Here is a 15961-nt window from a genome sequence, read left to right as displayed (position 1 = left end):
TTTAATAATGGATATAGTGTTTTAAAATGATAATCAAGAGCAGCATTGTTCTAATAATTTTGGAAAGGAATAGTTAATGCACGTGAAATAATTACCCTTTTGCTGCATTGCTTAATCCATCCGTATGAGAACTCTCAGCTGTTACATTCCACCAGTTCTGATGTACAAATGTGAATCTTATAATATATAAAAACTAAAATGTCAACCAAAATCACTGCAGTACAGATGTGGTTTTACAGATGCATGCTACATATATCTTTTAGGGATAGAATAATCAAAGAAGATATTTTAAAATTACTAAACCAAAACTGCACGCTATTGAACAAAATTAGGAACTGGCAAACAGCATTTTTTTGGACACATGATGAGGAAAGATGAAGATGAAAAATGAATGAAAAGAGAGGACGAGGCAGAAAGAGAATTAAAATGATAGAGAGATGGACATCATGGCTACACGTGGAACGGACAACAGTGACCATTCTGAAAGCAAAAGATCAAATTAGATGAGAGAAATGAGAAATGGCATGGCACTTGATTAATTGATTGATTGATTTAATCCATTAGTAGTTAGTAACTGACACATTGTGTATCACTACATGCTGTAGCTTTTGCTTGACAAAAAGTCTTTTGGAAATAGCTATGCAAAAAAGCCAAAATTAAACACAAGATTAAACAAAAGATCTTTAATGTTATTTATTAAGTTTATTTTTTTCCTTTATTCTAATCTAAGTTTACATGCTGTAGGCTGTATACATAATTAGCACACAGACATGAGGGAAGAATCAATCAGATAAAAAAAAAAAATAGCTAAACATATTTCCTAAATTTTTGAGCCAATTTCTTAAAACAAGTTTCAGATCTTCCGATTCTGGCCCAACTAGCTTTTACTGGAGCGGTACTTGAGTAAAAGTACAATCAATCACCAGTTTCTGTCTCCAGATGTAATGTTGTATTCCCACTACTGTCAAGTGCTACTATGCAAGTGCCACATTATATTGAATTTTAGAGCCTAAAATTACTGAGTAATGATGAAGCCTTCATGTTAATTTGATAACAGGAGGCATGGCTGAACACAGGTGTCAGCTTACACTGACACTATGGCAAAAGATATTGATTCAGTGTAATTGAAGCAATGCTATTCTGTCTCCGAGCATATAATTAGCAGATCCTGTATCTGAAAACTGTCTCCAGCGATAGTTAATTGCACTGATGAATTTGTAGTTATAGGGCCCTTTAAAAAATATTAAATGTGTCACCATGAATGTGATTTATTTTTATTGTTTTTTATATGCAATTAAGTTGAGCTGCTGCTGTCTCTGTATGGTTTAGTACTATAACTCTTTTTCAGGTTTTATGAACAAAATTCCATTTATGTATTATCAGATTTGATGGTATGAAGTGATGTATTTAGCGCGGCTGGCTTTTCAATATAACTACCTCCACATAAGATCTAGATCTTTCACAAAAAGAGTGACAGGAGCTATGATCCAGGACATCGATTTGTGACTTTCAACTTGCTATCATGCTGTGATTTACTGTATCTCAGAGACTTCAGTCACAGAGTGTCTGAGGACATCAAGTGTTCACTGAGATGAGAGGATTAGAGAACTGCCTGAGTATGTTTAGGACATAAACAGACTGCCATGTACTCTGAAAAGCCACAAAAGAAGAAAGAATCTGTCCAGAATTTAAGTATCGTAGTAGATTAAATGTGTCCTAGTTGGCACAGTAATTCTTGTGTAGTTGTATATTACTGAATACAGTACAGTGGAACACCAAATTGCATTAAAAAAAATTAATGACATCATGTTTCCAGTCACACCAATAGCAATATGAATGTGATTCAGCTGCTTGTCCCTGTTGTGCTGTTGCTGTGGTGAATTTTATCCATGTTCCTTCATGCAACACCAGGGCCCAAGAATGGGTCAGTCACAACAGTTATGCTGCTAAAATGTCACACATCTTGCAGAAGTGTTAGGTGCACATATGTCTAGGAGAGATATGCTGGTCCTCACTTGCTGCTAGCACAAGTCCAAGAGTGAATGATGTTACACAGTGCAAATTTGTGGATCCCTAAAAGAATAATTTTGAAAAACAAGATATTGTATTTTATCCTGTGTTATTAAAGGGGTACTCCACTGATTTTAACCTTCAGTGTACTCATCTCAGTGAGTAATATACAGCCTGTGAAAATAGTTATATAATGTCTTTTTTGCTCTGGAGGGAGTTTTCTAAAGTCTGAAAAAGTAGCCCTCTAATGATGCTATTTCTACTCAGGCTTGGTTACTACAGTTTTAAATCAGAGAGACATTGTTAGGGACCGGAGGCATGGAGTTCGAAAAACATGGCTGTTTAACAAGCAAGGAGTATCCGATACACTGTTAAGTTGCACTACAGGAAATGGAAATCAAAATAGAGTGGAATAACAGTCAGGATATCTCAGTTGTTTCACTGTGGAGAATTCTTGAACGTTATATACAACTTGTATTTCCTTATTGACTCTTAGAACACATTTAAATTTTAATAAAGTACTGAAAATAGTCATATTTGGGGCTGTGCAGTAGCTTGGTGATTAGCCCTGTTGCCTTGCAGCTAAAGGATCCCCTGTTCTCATCCCGGCCTGGGCTTGGGATCTTTCTGTATGGAGTTTGCATGTTCTCCCTGTGCATGTGTGGATTATTCCGGGTACTCCGGCTTCCTCCCACAGTCCAAAAACATCCATCCATTTATTCTCTATACACCACTTTATCCTCACTAGGGTCGCGGGGGGTGCTGGAGCCTATCTCAGCTGACTCGGGCAAAGGAAGGGGACACCCTGGACAGGTCGCCAGTCTGTCGCAGGGCTACATACACAGACAAACAATCACACTCACATTCACACCTACGGGCACTTTAGAGTAATCAATTAACCTCAGCATATTTTTGGACTGTGGGAGGAAGCCGGAGTGCCTGGAGAAAACCCACGCATGCACAGGGAGAACATGCAAACTCCATGCAGAAAGATCCCAGGCCCAGGCCCGGATTTGAACCGAGAATTTTCTTGCTGCAAGGTGAAAGTGCTAACCACTACTGTGCAGCCCAGTCCAAAAACATGCTGAGGTTAATTGGTGCTTCTACATTGTCTATAGGTGTGAATGTAAGTGTGACTGTCTCGATGTATACTGTAGCCCTGTGATAGACTGGTGACCTGTCCAGGGTGTCCCCTGCCTTTACCCCAAGTCAACTGGGATTGATTCCAGCCCTCCGCAGCCCTAAAGAGGATTAAGCAGCAGATAGATGATAGATGGATGGTGGTATTCACGATTAATGATTTTTGAGCAGGCATAAAGCATCACACTTTAAACCATACAATGCAAAATGTACCCAAAATACCACACACAAATATCTTCACTATGTTGTGTTAAACAAACAAAACATTGTCTTATCTGTAAAAGATGTTAACTAACAATGTCATACGACAATTTTTTTCCCCTATTTCAGACATACCCAGTCAGTAAATGAGGCAAGTGATCTGATTTATTTTAGACAGTAGGCTATCCTGACTGCGCACCATGTGGCTCCACAAAGACTTCACTGGTTTAAGGCTCTGTATCAGCAAACTAATTGGACTACAGATGCTTTTAGAAAGACAGTGGTCCTGAGGGTCTGCTAAGGGACACAGATTATCCTTTGGCCACAGGCAACAATGTTAATGTGTGGACAGGACAACTGAGGCCCAGTCGATCCCATTGAAGTGTTTACCAAAACACACAGAGCAGGTGTTTTGCATTAGCTGTAAAAATGGAGAAAAAAGCTGATTAGACATCACTGATTGGGATGCAGCCAGAAGGCCATTAATGTTTTAACCCAGTGAGGACTGGGAGGCTGCACTCCATAATTTAGGAGTCCATTTTTATCCATGTAAAGTCTAATTATGGACTTTCCGGTTTCCAGTTTAGGCAATAATATATTTGGCAATGAAAGCAAGCAGAGCTGATGTCAGGTTTTGATAGGATGGCAATGGGAATCTTTACTAAGTCTGTTTACCTAATTACCCCAAGGTACTTTAGCTTGTTTAACATTTAATGTTTCCATTTATTGTCACCTTATTCTCCTACCCAACTACATTTCAAAATTAAATGATGTACTTTCAGCTTATTTACACTAACATTTAAAAGTTTGCACAAGGGTTTTTAAATCAAAAATTAGCCTTTCAACACCATTAGCTAACAAAATGTAGTATTAGAACACAGGAGTGATGGTTGCTGGAAATGTTCCTCTGTTCCCCTATGTAGATATTTCATTAAAAATCAGCCGTTTCCAGCTAGAACAGTCATTTACCACATTAACAATGTCTAAACTGTATTTCTGATTCATTTAATGTTAACTTCATTGAAAAAAAATGCTTTTCTTTTAAAAAAAATAGGATCTTTCTATGTGACCCCAAACTTTTGAATGCTAGTGCACATTTTATTTTTAAATTTTCAATTAAATTAAATTTATAGAGTGCCACTTACAGGTCAAATTGTCTCAAGACACTTTACAGAAACCATATGCCTGAACCCTCAGAGCAAGCCCGAAGGCGACAGTGGCAAGAAAGATACCCTTTTAACAGGGAAGAAACCTTGAGCAGAACCTGGCTCTGTTTGTGGTGGGGACCCGCCTGCCTGCTGGCCGGCGGGTTGAGAGGGACAGAAGAGGTAGAGAGGTGGAGAGGGGGAGGAATGGGATAAGAGGAGCATGGGGGACAAGTCACCATTTGAAAGCCACCATTACAATTTACATTTCACAATTAGGTCTTCCACAGAAAATGTATATAAACATATGACATATGATGAATTTTATAGACTTCACTTCTAAAAAGTGTTCGAAAATCAGTAAACTGTTACTTTCAATAATAATAGTGAAGTTACAGCACTATGTAGTTGTTTGTGGTGTTGGGCTGATGCCCAATAAATCCAAAAATAATATGGTCATACTAGTCTAACCTCTTTCACAGCTCAAGTCTTTATGAAAACGATCAAAAATCTGACGTCTGCCACATAATTCTTTTCCTTGTCCAGCATTGATTTAACCTTTGTAGCTAAATGAAAACAGCTTATTTATGATTTGCATCTGGATCTGTTTGGGTTGTTTTGTGTGTTTTATCTAATTTTAAACATCATGATAACATTTTTAGCAATGAATCAGCAGTTTGATGGCAGAAAAAATGCAATCTCTCTAAAATATCAATAGTAAATGTCAGGTATTGGTGTCAGTCTCTGATTTAAAGAGTTCTTGCCAGACCCATTATTTTACACCACCGTCCATCAGTCATACAGAGAGAAATCTATTACACAACACAGCTACAAGACTTCCTGCATTTTAAGAAAGGAGTTTGACTGAATGGGAGACATTTGCCCATGGAGGACCGTCTACAATTATTGAAACCATACACAAAACATTTAAATTCAAGGTCATCACTGCAAATATCTCAGTTTGTTGGACTTCAGTCAAAAAAAGTGCTTTGACCAAAAGCATTAGTTTCAACACTTCACAGAGTTATTGAAAATTACACATTACAAAAAAAACCTGTATCCACAGGTGGAATTTCCTTTTAAAGCACATAATAGCTGTGGTGTCCGTGTGAAATGGGTAGGGATATTATTAAGTTAAATGCAATATCAATGCCTTCTTAATCTGTTTTGGCATGAGCAATGATTATTTGTTGAGTTTATTCTGATGCATGAGCCACATTACTGAAAACCAAAAATGTGATTACTATTTATGCAGGGAGAGATATCCAATTACACTGAAATCTCTTGGCAAATATTACCTCTTCCAGGATTTCACCTCTGCCAGCACAGAGGCTTCCTGGGATAATTGAGTCGTGAGTTTTTGTCTGGAAATGTGAATATTAGCTTATGTAGTCCAATCAGTCTATATCAAAACAAAGAAATATTTGATGGCCACCAAAACAGTGGAGTCCTGGATATTACATCCTTTTTTTCTGACGGTATTACACTGCTTGTTGTAAGGTTAACTGCAGAGAAGAAAATCACAGCAATTGGTGAATTAGCTGGAAATGTTTATTTGCATATCAAAGGTTGTTGTGGTGTCATGGAGCCAAGTATCCATCCCATGTCTTTGTGTCTGTCTGTTCTCCTGTCCATAGCACATGGGAGCTGTTTCACAATACTCTGGCAACCTTTGATTCACTAATCAATAATCATCAGTGCCATGATTTGTTTGCTCTTTTGTTTTGCCAAGATTATTTGCACTAATGTCCCTTTGGTGCTACTAAAAATATTCATAAATCCATTAAAATGTCTGTGTTGTTTTGTCATAAATAGTCATTCAGTTTAGGTGTTTTCACACACTTTGGCTGTGTTCCACTTGTTATCCAAAATGCGCCCTGTCTCCTCTTCCTTTTGCACACTTTCAAAAGTCCTTGGCTTCGCCCTCTCTAATGTGTCAGTTATGCTCTAAGGACACAGAGCAATGCAGACAGGACAGGAAGAGGCAGCTTGTGCCCTGTGAACCTGCCTGTTGATGCTCTCTGCCGGCCTATCACAGAGTGATCTATTAATCACGCCTTTCTGTCTCCCCTGCCCTTTCTGCTTTGTCTCTTCAGCTCGAGTGTGTGACAACGCAATGCTGCGGTGTCAGAACGGCGGCACATGCCACCACCATCAGCGATGCCATTGTTCCCCCGGCTTCACAGGCATCCTGTGTGAGAGAGCTCGCTGCCAGGGTCCTGGGCAGTGTGATGACCAATTGTCTGGACGGGCCTCTCTTCATCATCACCCCATAGGCTGCCAGCTTGCTCTTACCCTTGTAGTGCTCCCACTATTGATTAGTTCCCTTTGCTGAGAGACCTGAACCAAATCCTCAACCAAAACACTAAGACCGCAAATGTTGAGGCTGAACTCTCAACCTTATAGACATGAAGAACAAGAACTTGTGGACAATGTGCTCAGCGTACAGTATAAGCAACTCTTTTGTATATCCAAGGCCACAGTGGTGGGTGACGGTGTTTGTAGTGCAAGGGGTTGTGCACTGATGTGCTATACAGAATGATAGAAGGCTTGGTGATGGCACTGCTCTCTTATAACTTCACAGAGGAAACAGTTGGAGCCCTTGCTTTGTGATTGGCTAATATGTCAAAGCAGACTGGAGACTCAGACAGAGCTACCCACATTTTGAGAACAAACTGTACAAACCTAGACACAGATTTCTAAGTATCATCTGAAGTTATTAAAAAATAATAGCGTGGACGGGAACATCTTAAAACATCTTGCCTCACTGCCTCCTTCCTTACTTGTTATCTTCCTCTCTGCTTTCCCTTACTCCCCCCTGTTCCCTATACCTTTCCTTTTCCTGTGCTTTGGTGACCCTCGTGATTTACTTTGCTGACGGGTGTCTGTTGTTTTGCCAAATGCTGCACATGTATTATTATCGAGCCCCTTACAAGTACCGATATAGTACTTTGTTTCTTTTTCAGAGGCTTTGTAGTCATGCTTGAGCTCACCTGTATGGGGAAAAAAAAGCTGTAACATACTGTAACTGTATTTAATTTTGTATAAAACAGATATTTTCATGACTACGCAGATCAAAAGATGTATTACTTGTTTTCTATTGCTGCTGACCCATTCTACAGTAGATGTGGACTATGAGTGAGTAAGGAGTTTGGTTGTATTATTCCGTTGCTTGTGTGGCACGTGGTTCTCTTTGTCTGAGAGCTGCTGTCAAAACTATGTTTACATACACACTTACACAATACACTTCCACCAAAGCGGAAAAAAGAAAAACATGTCTTTGTCTTGTTGTTGAATAGTAGTAATTTTAGTAAGTAGTAACATGACATTTGAGACAAGATATGTAGCGTGAAACAGTGTATTGTTTGTAGACACTTATAAGCCAGTGACAATAGCTGAATGTCATTTTAAATGATTTTTTAGAACTATCAATGCCAATCATTGACCATTTCACTGAAACAACAGTTGCTGATATATCGGCCAACAAATAGCTTCCTGGTTCTCTACGGCTGTTTTTCTTTTTTTTTATTTTCATTTTTACTGTGCTATAATACATATTTGTTGTGCTCATGAAACACGGAAGTATCAGAAAAATCTCAAGCCAAATCCCATTAACTTTATGTTTAATCTAACAAGAAGACTCGGAGAAAAGGAGATTGCGCGTGTAGCAGAGGTTGTCCTGTTCAAATCTGTAATCAGATCTAATCCTCAAATCAAATGGGAAGAGGGGAAGGTTTTCTGAGCTGGAACAGTTTAAAGCCTGCATCCTGCTGCGGGAGCCCCCACAAAAGCTACACGTTCAGGAAATGAGCTTTAATTCACGGAGGGTCAATGAATAGAAATGAAGTCGCATCCCACTGGGTGACATATTGAGGACTGAGAGCAATTTCATTTGAGAGATTAATTTTACTCCTGAGGTTGTCATGAAACATCTAATTGTACTGGAGTCTAATGTAAGTGCCTCTCATTAAATGACACTGTCTATGAAAAGAGTAGCAAATGCCTTTTGACTTTTGGAAACTAAGATAAGATATTAATAGGGTGACTGATAGTGCAAAAATCTAAAACTGGGACAGGATGACATTTTTGGAAGAGAAAAAGCAAAGCCTTTGGTCAGCATAAACAAGAAGCAATGTGAGGCTGTCAAATAACTGCATTTAGAAAGTAATCAGCAACATCAGAACTGGTGTGCCGTGGGATGTATTAACAGTAATCATACATAGAGTTGATGAGGTCTGTTTTTACAGCCTTTCCATAAACAAAAATACATTAGCAAAACCATAAGGAACAAGAAAAGCACTCAGAGAGCGCAGTATTCCTCCAAGGCTGCTCAGTCATTTTATGATATCCAACGAATGAAATCTTTAAACAATTCGTAGTCCGCAGTGGTCAATTTGTAGTAGCATTACAGTCATGTAATCATCAGTAGGCAGCAGGTAGCAGCAGGTAGTGTTCACTTCTTGTCATAGTTACAGTGACGCCGTGCCGCTATCTTGCAACTACAGAAATCCTTAACAAATCTGTGGATCCAGACTATAAGCTGCATTACTGCCAAAATCTAATTAATTAGTCCTTGTGTCATTTCTGACCTTCCCTGAAATCCGTCAGTCCGTTTTTTAATAATGTTGCAAACAGACAAACAAGCTAATGTTGATCGTCACATAACTCCGCCGCTAGCATGCTGATTGTTCCTGGGCCATGCGAGCTTTAGCCTAATTTTTGAACAGGATACATTTGACCTCAAAGACAGATCATCACCTAATAATTTTACATTTCTAGCCACTTTTCAAAAAAAATAAACAGAAGATGCTATTAATACTGTAATTAAGGCAAAATATCTGACAGCTGCTCTTAGTATAGCAAGATGACAATTTTCAGCCTTTATACAACAGTTTTGGGGAGCATCATATTTATGGTGTAAGTGTTATCTTGTAGAATGTGCTTATATTTATGAAAATAACAGCTGATGTATTATGATAAATAATAACTGCAGGGGTCAGTCTTATTTGATACAGTCTGTAGGAATACTTGGGATGAAATACAACGGGTGATTCATTCATTTTATTTCAACATTACATACTTATGTAAGCTATCAGTCATTTTAATAATAAAGACATTTCTACATTTCAAAAAAATTGCTCTGTGTAAAATGGCAGAAGGCAACTTGGAGACAGATTTATAGTATTTAGCTAACTTCAGTAATCAACTCCTTTTTCAACAGATTTTATATTATTGTCTAGAAAAGACTTACTTGCTTTATAATTTTGATCTGCCCCAGTTGCTTTTTCAAGCAACCTGTCCAGCATTGTATCACTTTCTGTGATTTAAAAGTTTTCTTCCAGGTTCCTTTCTCTGAACAAGCTCTGTAGAAAGTGAAGTGGCACACTTGAGACTATTTGTGGTGACAGTTTGTGGAAAAGAGCAGTTTGTGCGCTCGCACGTGTGTGGCGTGTGTGTGTATGTGTGTGTGTGTATGTGAGAGAGAGAGAGAGAGAGAGAGAGACAATTACCTTTATGACATGTTAGTGCAATAAAACTGATGTTTTATGATCCTTGCTCCTGGCTTTGGGCTGTATTTAGCTATTACCACAAAAAAGTTTTAAGGTTAAACTCAAGTCTCTTGCACTTCAATGCAGATTACGACCCAAAAAGGTTGATGAACAACTGAATGGAGACCATTGCTCTGCCTCAAGAGCAGGTGCAACAGAGTGCCAACACTGACATTCATGGGGAAAATGAGGTCCATAATTCCTCTACATGGCTTGCTTAATGCCAGAGTATGGTAATGGAAATATTTAATGCAATTTTCTCTTTCCCTGCACTAGGCTTTAGAGAGAAGAAATGAGGGTGGCAACTACATGCACAATTTTACTGAACAAATGCATTAATATAATATTTGTTAATACTCTCATCAAAAATATTGACATTTAAACTTACATGTTGCAACAGTGGAACATTTTATGTTGAATGATTTTTCAGTAAGACTTCATGACTGCAGCATGAGACTTGTTTTTCAGGGGTTAGAATCAAGCCACAAAGGAAAGACCTGAGGATTTCACTCACTACTTCTGTTCCCTACTGTTCCAAGTCACAACAACACCTAGTCCTTCCTCCTTTCACATCTGAGACTCACGAAGGGGTATTAGGAGGACATTTTTAGACACGAGCAGTCCTTGTATTCTGCCACTGTCAGCACTGGTGGCACCAACACAAAGTTGCGTAACATAAGACAAGGGGTATTGAGTATCTAGGAAAGAAGAGGTGTAGCAGCATGCTGAAGCACTCAGCTAAGTAACCAATATCCATCTTCACAAAGTTCAGCAGGGAAACTTAGAACACATTTTTCCTGTTAAAGGATAGAAAGCTAAACTTTTCTGCAAATCAACATTGTTAATAGAACTAATGCACTGCTTTTATATTTACCATATAAATTCCTGAGTTTCACTATTTTCCCCAACAATTAAGAATCCTTATGCTAAAAATGGACATGTTTCATGTTTTTGCCCCTGTAATTTGAAATCAGGGACAAAAAAGTACAGCTTCTGTTTAGATCATGAATTTAAGCAATGTTTCTATACGCTTACAGCTTAGAATCCTAATAGACCCTGTGCACGTCAAAATGCTAACTTCCGGGTTCTGACCGGGAGGGCTTACAGGTCCTTCCGGAGGCTATTTCGCAGCATGGATAACATGGAATCAAAAAAGAAAAACACTGTTTTCTCGGTAAAACAAAAAATCAGATTTCAGCGTGTTCAAGGTCGATATGGGAGGTACTGTAGTGTACCATTATGTTCGGCTTCTGGTGTTTATAACAGTTCTATAAGCCTTCACCGCTTTCCAAAAGACCGGCATTTGCGGGTTCAGTGGATTGCCAAAATTAGACGAAAAAAAATGTTTCACACTGAGCTGAGGATCGGGAATATTAGTGCATAGTCACTGATCAAACAGCAAATATCTGATAAACTATAACAACAATCCGTGCACTCTTCAATCATTTGTTATTCCGTTTTGACACCTAATCAAATATAGAAGAAATCCAAGCATTTGTCATTTTGTTCAAACAAAACTACAAATATAATATGTCTTGCTGAACTCGACTAACCCTTTAAGCTGCAGCCAATTTCAGCCACTTTCAGTACAAAAAATCGCTAACATTTGTAAATAAAAATATAATGAGAAATACAGGGAATATTGGACGTGCATCGCGAGGTGCATTTTCTTGAAAACGACCTATTCGTGGAGTATATACCGACTTCAAGACATGTTTTGGACAAAATATGTTACTGGCTTGTTTCGTCTGGATGTCCAAGGTTGGATTATGGCCGTCTTTTGTGGAATCTTTTCATCTGTGTGTAATAATGAACCCGGAAATGTGAGTCGTGCTGTGTACGTTGAAGCCGTGTATAGAGAATGGATGGATGGATATTCGTTGTTTGTCGGACAAATGTGTTTATATTACCCGCTGTGGTAATCACATCTGAAAGTGGTTTATACCGGCGGATTCATGAGAATCTAAGCTTTCCATCGGCGAATAAGGATAAGGATAAGGATCAACTTTATTGTCCCCTTGGGGAAATTTGTCTTGGGCTCACATCTGATGAAAAGAAGAGAAAAACACATACATTCGCAAAGGACAACAGCAGCTCGTCTACCTTATTACAACAAAAACAAATGTCCAGAGTATTGCACCGTCCCTAAAGTACAAGTGCAGATTCTAAGAACAGTTTATAAATACAGAACAGTACCCGACAGACTGATTATTGCACCTCCCAAATTAAAATGCTTGCACAAGAGTTTGAAACTTATATTATATATGTCCCTTCGAAGTGCCAGTATTGGATAATAGGTTATGTTGCGCTGCCCATTCAAAGTGCATGTGCTGAGGTAGTTAACAAGATAATTGCAAGCCACACATAAGAACATGAATCAAATAAATATCTGCTCTAACACGGTGACTCACCCATCACCCCCGAGCAACCAAAAAATGCCCCTCACCTGTTATTGTTGAGCAAGGCGACAGAAGTTGGAATAAATGAAAACTTAAATTTGTTGCTTTTGTGCCTAACAGCTCGATAGCGCCTCCCTGAAGGCAAGAGTTCATATTCTTTATGCAACAAATGAAAAGGCTGACTGATGATGCTTTTTGCCTGTGCCAGAACTGAAGATTCAAAGATAGATTGAAGGGAAGGGTAATCCCTTAGGCCTATGGTTTTCATTGCACTTTTTACAAGCCTCTCAATTTTGTTTTTACACTGAACAGTAAGGGAGCCAAACCAGGCAACAATACAGTATCTGACTAAGCTCTGCAGTACAGCATTGTAGAAGCAAGACATTATTTTAGGGCTCACGCCAAACAACCGGAGCCTTCTAAGAAAGTGAAGTCTTTGAGACAGTTTTTTACAAAGTTCAACTACATGCACATTCCATTTTAAGAGGTGGTCGATGTGCACCCCGAGATACTTCACAGACTCCACTTGTTCAATCACACTGTCACCAATGACGACCGAGTCATGATCTAGCAAGCGTTTTGGGTCAAAAATGAGCTCTTTTGTTTTTACTGAGTTTAGAATGAGGTGATTATCCTCACACCAGGAGTGGAAAGAAGCCACCTCCTTGAAATATGCAGATGGACACATGTCCACTGTAAGTAAGCTTAATATTATTGTATCATCGGAGAACTTCATAATCTTGTTGTTCGGGTGGATACTCCTGCAGTCATTTGTATATAGTGTAAAAAGAATGGGAGAGCTTACAGCTCCTTGGGGCACCCCTGTACTGCTGGACCTAACAGCAGACCGGGAGCCGTTGAATCTGACTTGCTGTGACCTCTCAGTTAAAAAAGAAAAGAACCACTTTATCAAGGATGGACTTATGTTTAGATCTTTCAACTTTTGCACAAGTAAGTATGGACAGACCGTATCAAAAGCAGAGGTGAAGTCTGCAAACAAGACGCGTGCATAGCCATGAGTATTCTCCAAGTGCTTACTTACAAGATGTGTTAAACTAACAATTGCATCAGTTGTACTTAATCCCTGCCTGTAAGCGAACTGTAATGGATCTAAGGACGTGAACACCTCTGCCTTAAGCCTAGCAACCATTATTTTCTCAAAACATTTCATGACCAAGCTCGTTAAAGCCACCGGTCTATAATCTTTGTAAGACGCCGGGACAGCAGTTTTTGCAATGGGAATAATAGTAGACATTTTCCAGAACTGTGGGACAACACAACACAAGGCTGAGCTCTGAAAAATTGGAAACCATGCCTCAGATAATTCCTCTGAACAGTTTCTTAACACAAAGGCTGATAGGCCATCCGGGCCAGCTGCTGTTTTCAAAGACACTTTGCTAAAGACGGACTGAACACTTTTTTGGTCGATTTCTGGAAAATCACAGTCCGTCCCAGAACATATTATTTGATTAAAACTACTTTTTTGATTATTTTGCTGCTCGAACCTTAGAAAAAAATTATTCAAATTATTAGCACATTCCACATCATTTGTTGTTGTAATATGCTGTTTCTTAGTGTGGATGCCGGTAATCTTTTTCATAGAGTCCCAAAGTTTTTTATTATCCCTAGAATCAAAGCTTCCTTCCAAGCGCTCCTTCTCCCTTCTCCTTGCTTTGCTAAGGACTACATTCAGCTCTTTCTGAGCCAAGGCTGAAGCAACTCTATCCTTTTCCTTAAAGGCTAGTCGTTTTTTATTGATACTAGCCTTCACCTCTCTAGTAATGTACCCCTTATTATTAGGAAAGTGAACAATGTTCTTTTTAGGGACAATAGAGTCCACACAAAAGTTTATATAGTCTGTGATAGTCTCTGTGGCTTCGTTGATTTCCAAATTGTGAAAGATGCTCCAGTCGGTACAAGCAAAGCACCCTCTGAGTATTTCTACACTATCCTCAGACCACTGTAACACAGTTTTATAAACCGGTTTGGATGATTTCAGCGCAGTCTTGTAAGTGGGCATAAGATGAACCGTGACGTGGTCAGAGTTGGCCAGGGAAGGGAGTGCTCTGGCCTTAAATGCATCCTTTATGTTCCCAAAGCATTTGTCCAGCGTGTTCCCGTTCCTAGTGCTGCATTTTATGTACTGGTAGAACCCAGGAAGGGACCCCTCCAAACGGCAGTGGTTTAAGTCCCCAAGTATAAACACAGCTGCCCCCGGAGTACGATGCAGTTGATCATGAACACATCTAATCAAATGGCTGGAAGCTCTGTGCGCATTTCCACTTGGGGGAACATATGCGGCCATAATAATGACATTCCCGAACTCACGGGGAAGATAGAACGGGCGCATAGACAGACACAAAAGTTCGAGGTCCGGGTCACATGATTGTTCTCTGACAGTGTACTGTTTGCACCACGCCTCCTTGATGTACACACAGATTCCCCCTCCTTTAGTCTTCCCGGAGACCATAGTCCTGTCGGCACGTACACACGAAAAACCCTCAATTCCAATTAAACTGTCCGGAATGTCCTGCCGGAGCCAGGATTCAGTAAAAACCATGAGACACGACTCCCTGTGCTCATGACAATAGCGGCAATTGGAGCGCAGTTCATCAATTTTACTAGGTAGTGAGCGGGCATTGCTCAAAATGATAGAGGGAAGCGGTGGTTTGTTACCTCTTCTCCGAAGTCTCTGTCGCGCCCCGCCACGTCTTCCTCTCCTTCGCCTCTTCCTCGTGGCAGCGGTGCCCGAAGAGGGAGCCGGTGTCCTCCATATTAACTCGGGGGGCAGACCGCTAGGTAGCGCGTCGCCTTTCCCCTGCAGCGAAAGCAGCAGTTCCCTCGAGTAGGCAATACACAACCTATCACCCGCTGGGAGAGGCGATGAGTGAAGCAGCCCCTTGCACAAGGCTTCACTGACGGCCCAAAACAGCAGCAGCAACTGCCACAGGAGAGAGGTTGATCCGAACCACATAGCTGCCTGGAGCGGCGGATGTTATGATCCGAATCGAAAAGGGCCAACGAAGCGACCAATTGTCCTTATCACAATCACACAGATCATTCAGGGAACATCAGAAGGAAAAAAGAAGTAAAAGTAGTATAGAAAATTAAAAGATTAAAAGATTAAAAAAAAAATTAAAACCTCAGCGTGAAAGCCCGAGTCGCCACAGTGCAGCGCCACCGGAATAGTGTTTGTATAATCACGTTTGCAGTTTCAGACATTTAGCAAATTGCTTATGCAGATCTCAACGTGTACCGCGGGCGGCACACTGAAGCGCAACTGAAGCGCAACGGGCTAAGTACCAAAGACTAAAGTGTAAAGTGGATTCTAGTAGCTAACTAAGCAAAAAATAGTAATGTATAAATACTAGAAAATAAAATGATAAGGTACATGTTTGGCAAGCCCTACAGTTAAGCTAGTTATGTAGGATGCGATGCCACTTACCTTCAAAGTTATATATGTACTGGGATATATAAAATTTGAATCCCTTTTCCCGTTTGCTTTGAGGAGCTGACG

At 39.8% G+C, this 15961-nt stretch overlaps 1 protein-coding gene across 3 annotated transcripts in view; it reads left to right on the top strand.

Moving 5' to 3' along the window:
- The window catches only part of LOC110954531 (netrin-G1-like), an 83343-nt gene extending 73292 nt beyond the window's left edge, over positions 1 to 10051 (top strand). For all 3 annotated transcript variants that reach the window (XM_022199114.2, XM_022199115.2, XM_022199113.2), the window contains one exon: positions 6593 to 10051. In XM_022199114.2, the coding sequence (XP_022054806.1) occupies positions 6593 to 6831 (239 nt within the window). In that variant the 3' untranslated portion in view covers positions 6832 to 10051. The remainder of the gene's footprint in view (positions 1 to 6592) is intronic.
- Positions 10052 to 15961: the final 5910 nt, after the last annotated feature.

Source organism: Acanthochromis polyacanthus, chromosome 9 (genome assembly GCF_021347895.1).
Source record: "Acanthochromis polyacanthus isolate Apoly-LR-REF ecotype Palm Island chromosome 9, KAUST_Apoly_ChrSc, whole genome shotgun sequence".
Lineage (NCBI taxonomy): Eukaryota > Metazoa > Chordata > Actinopteri > Pomacentridae > Acanthochromis > Acanthochromis polyacanthus.
The sequence above is the reverse complement of the archived record's forward strand: the minus strand, read 5'-3'. Positions and strand labels throughout refer to the sequence as shown.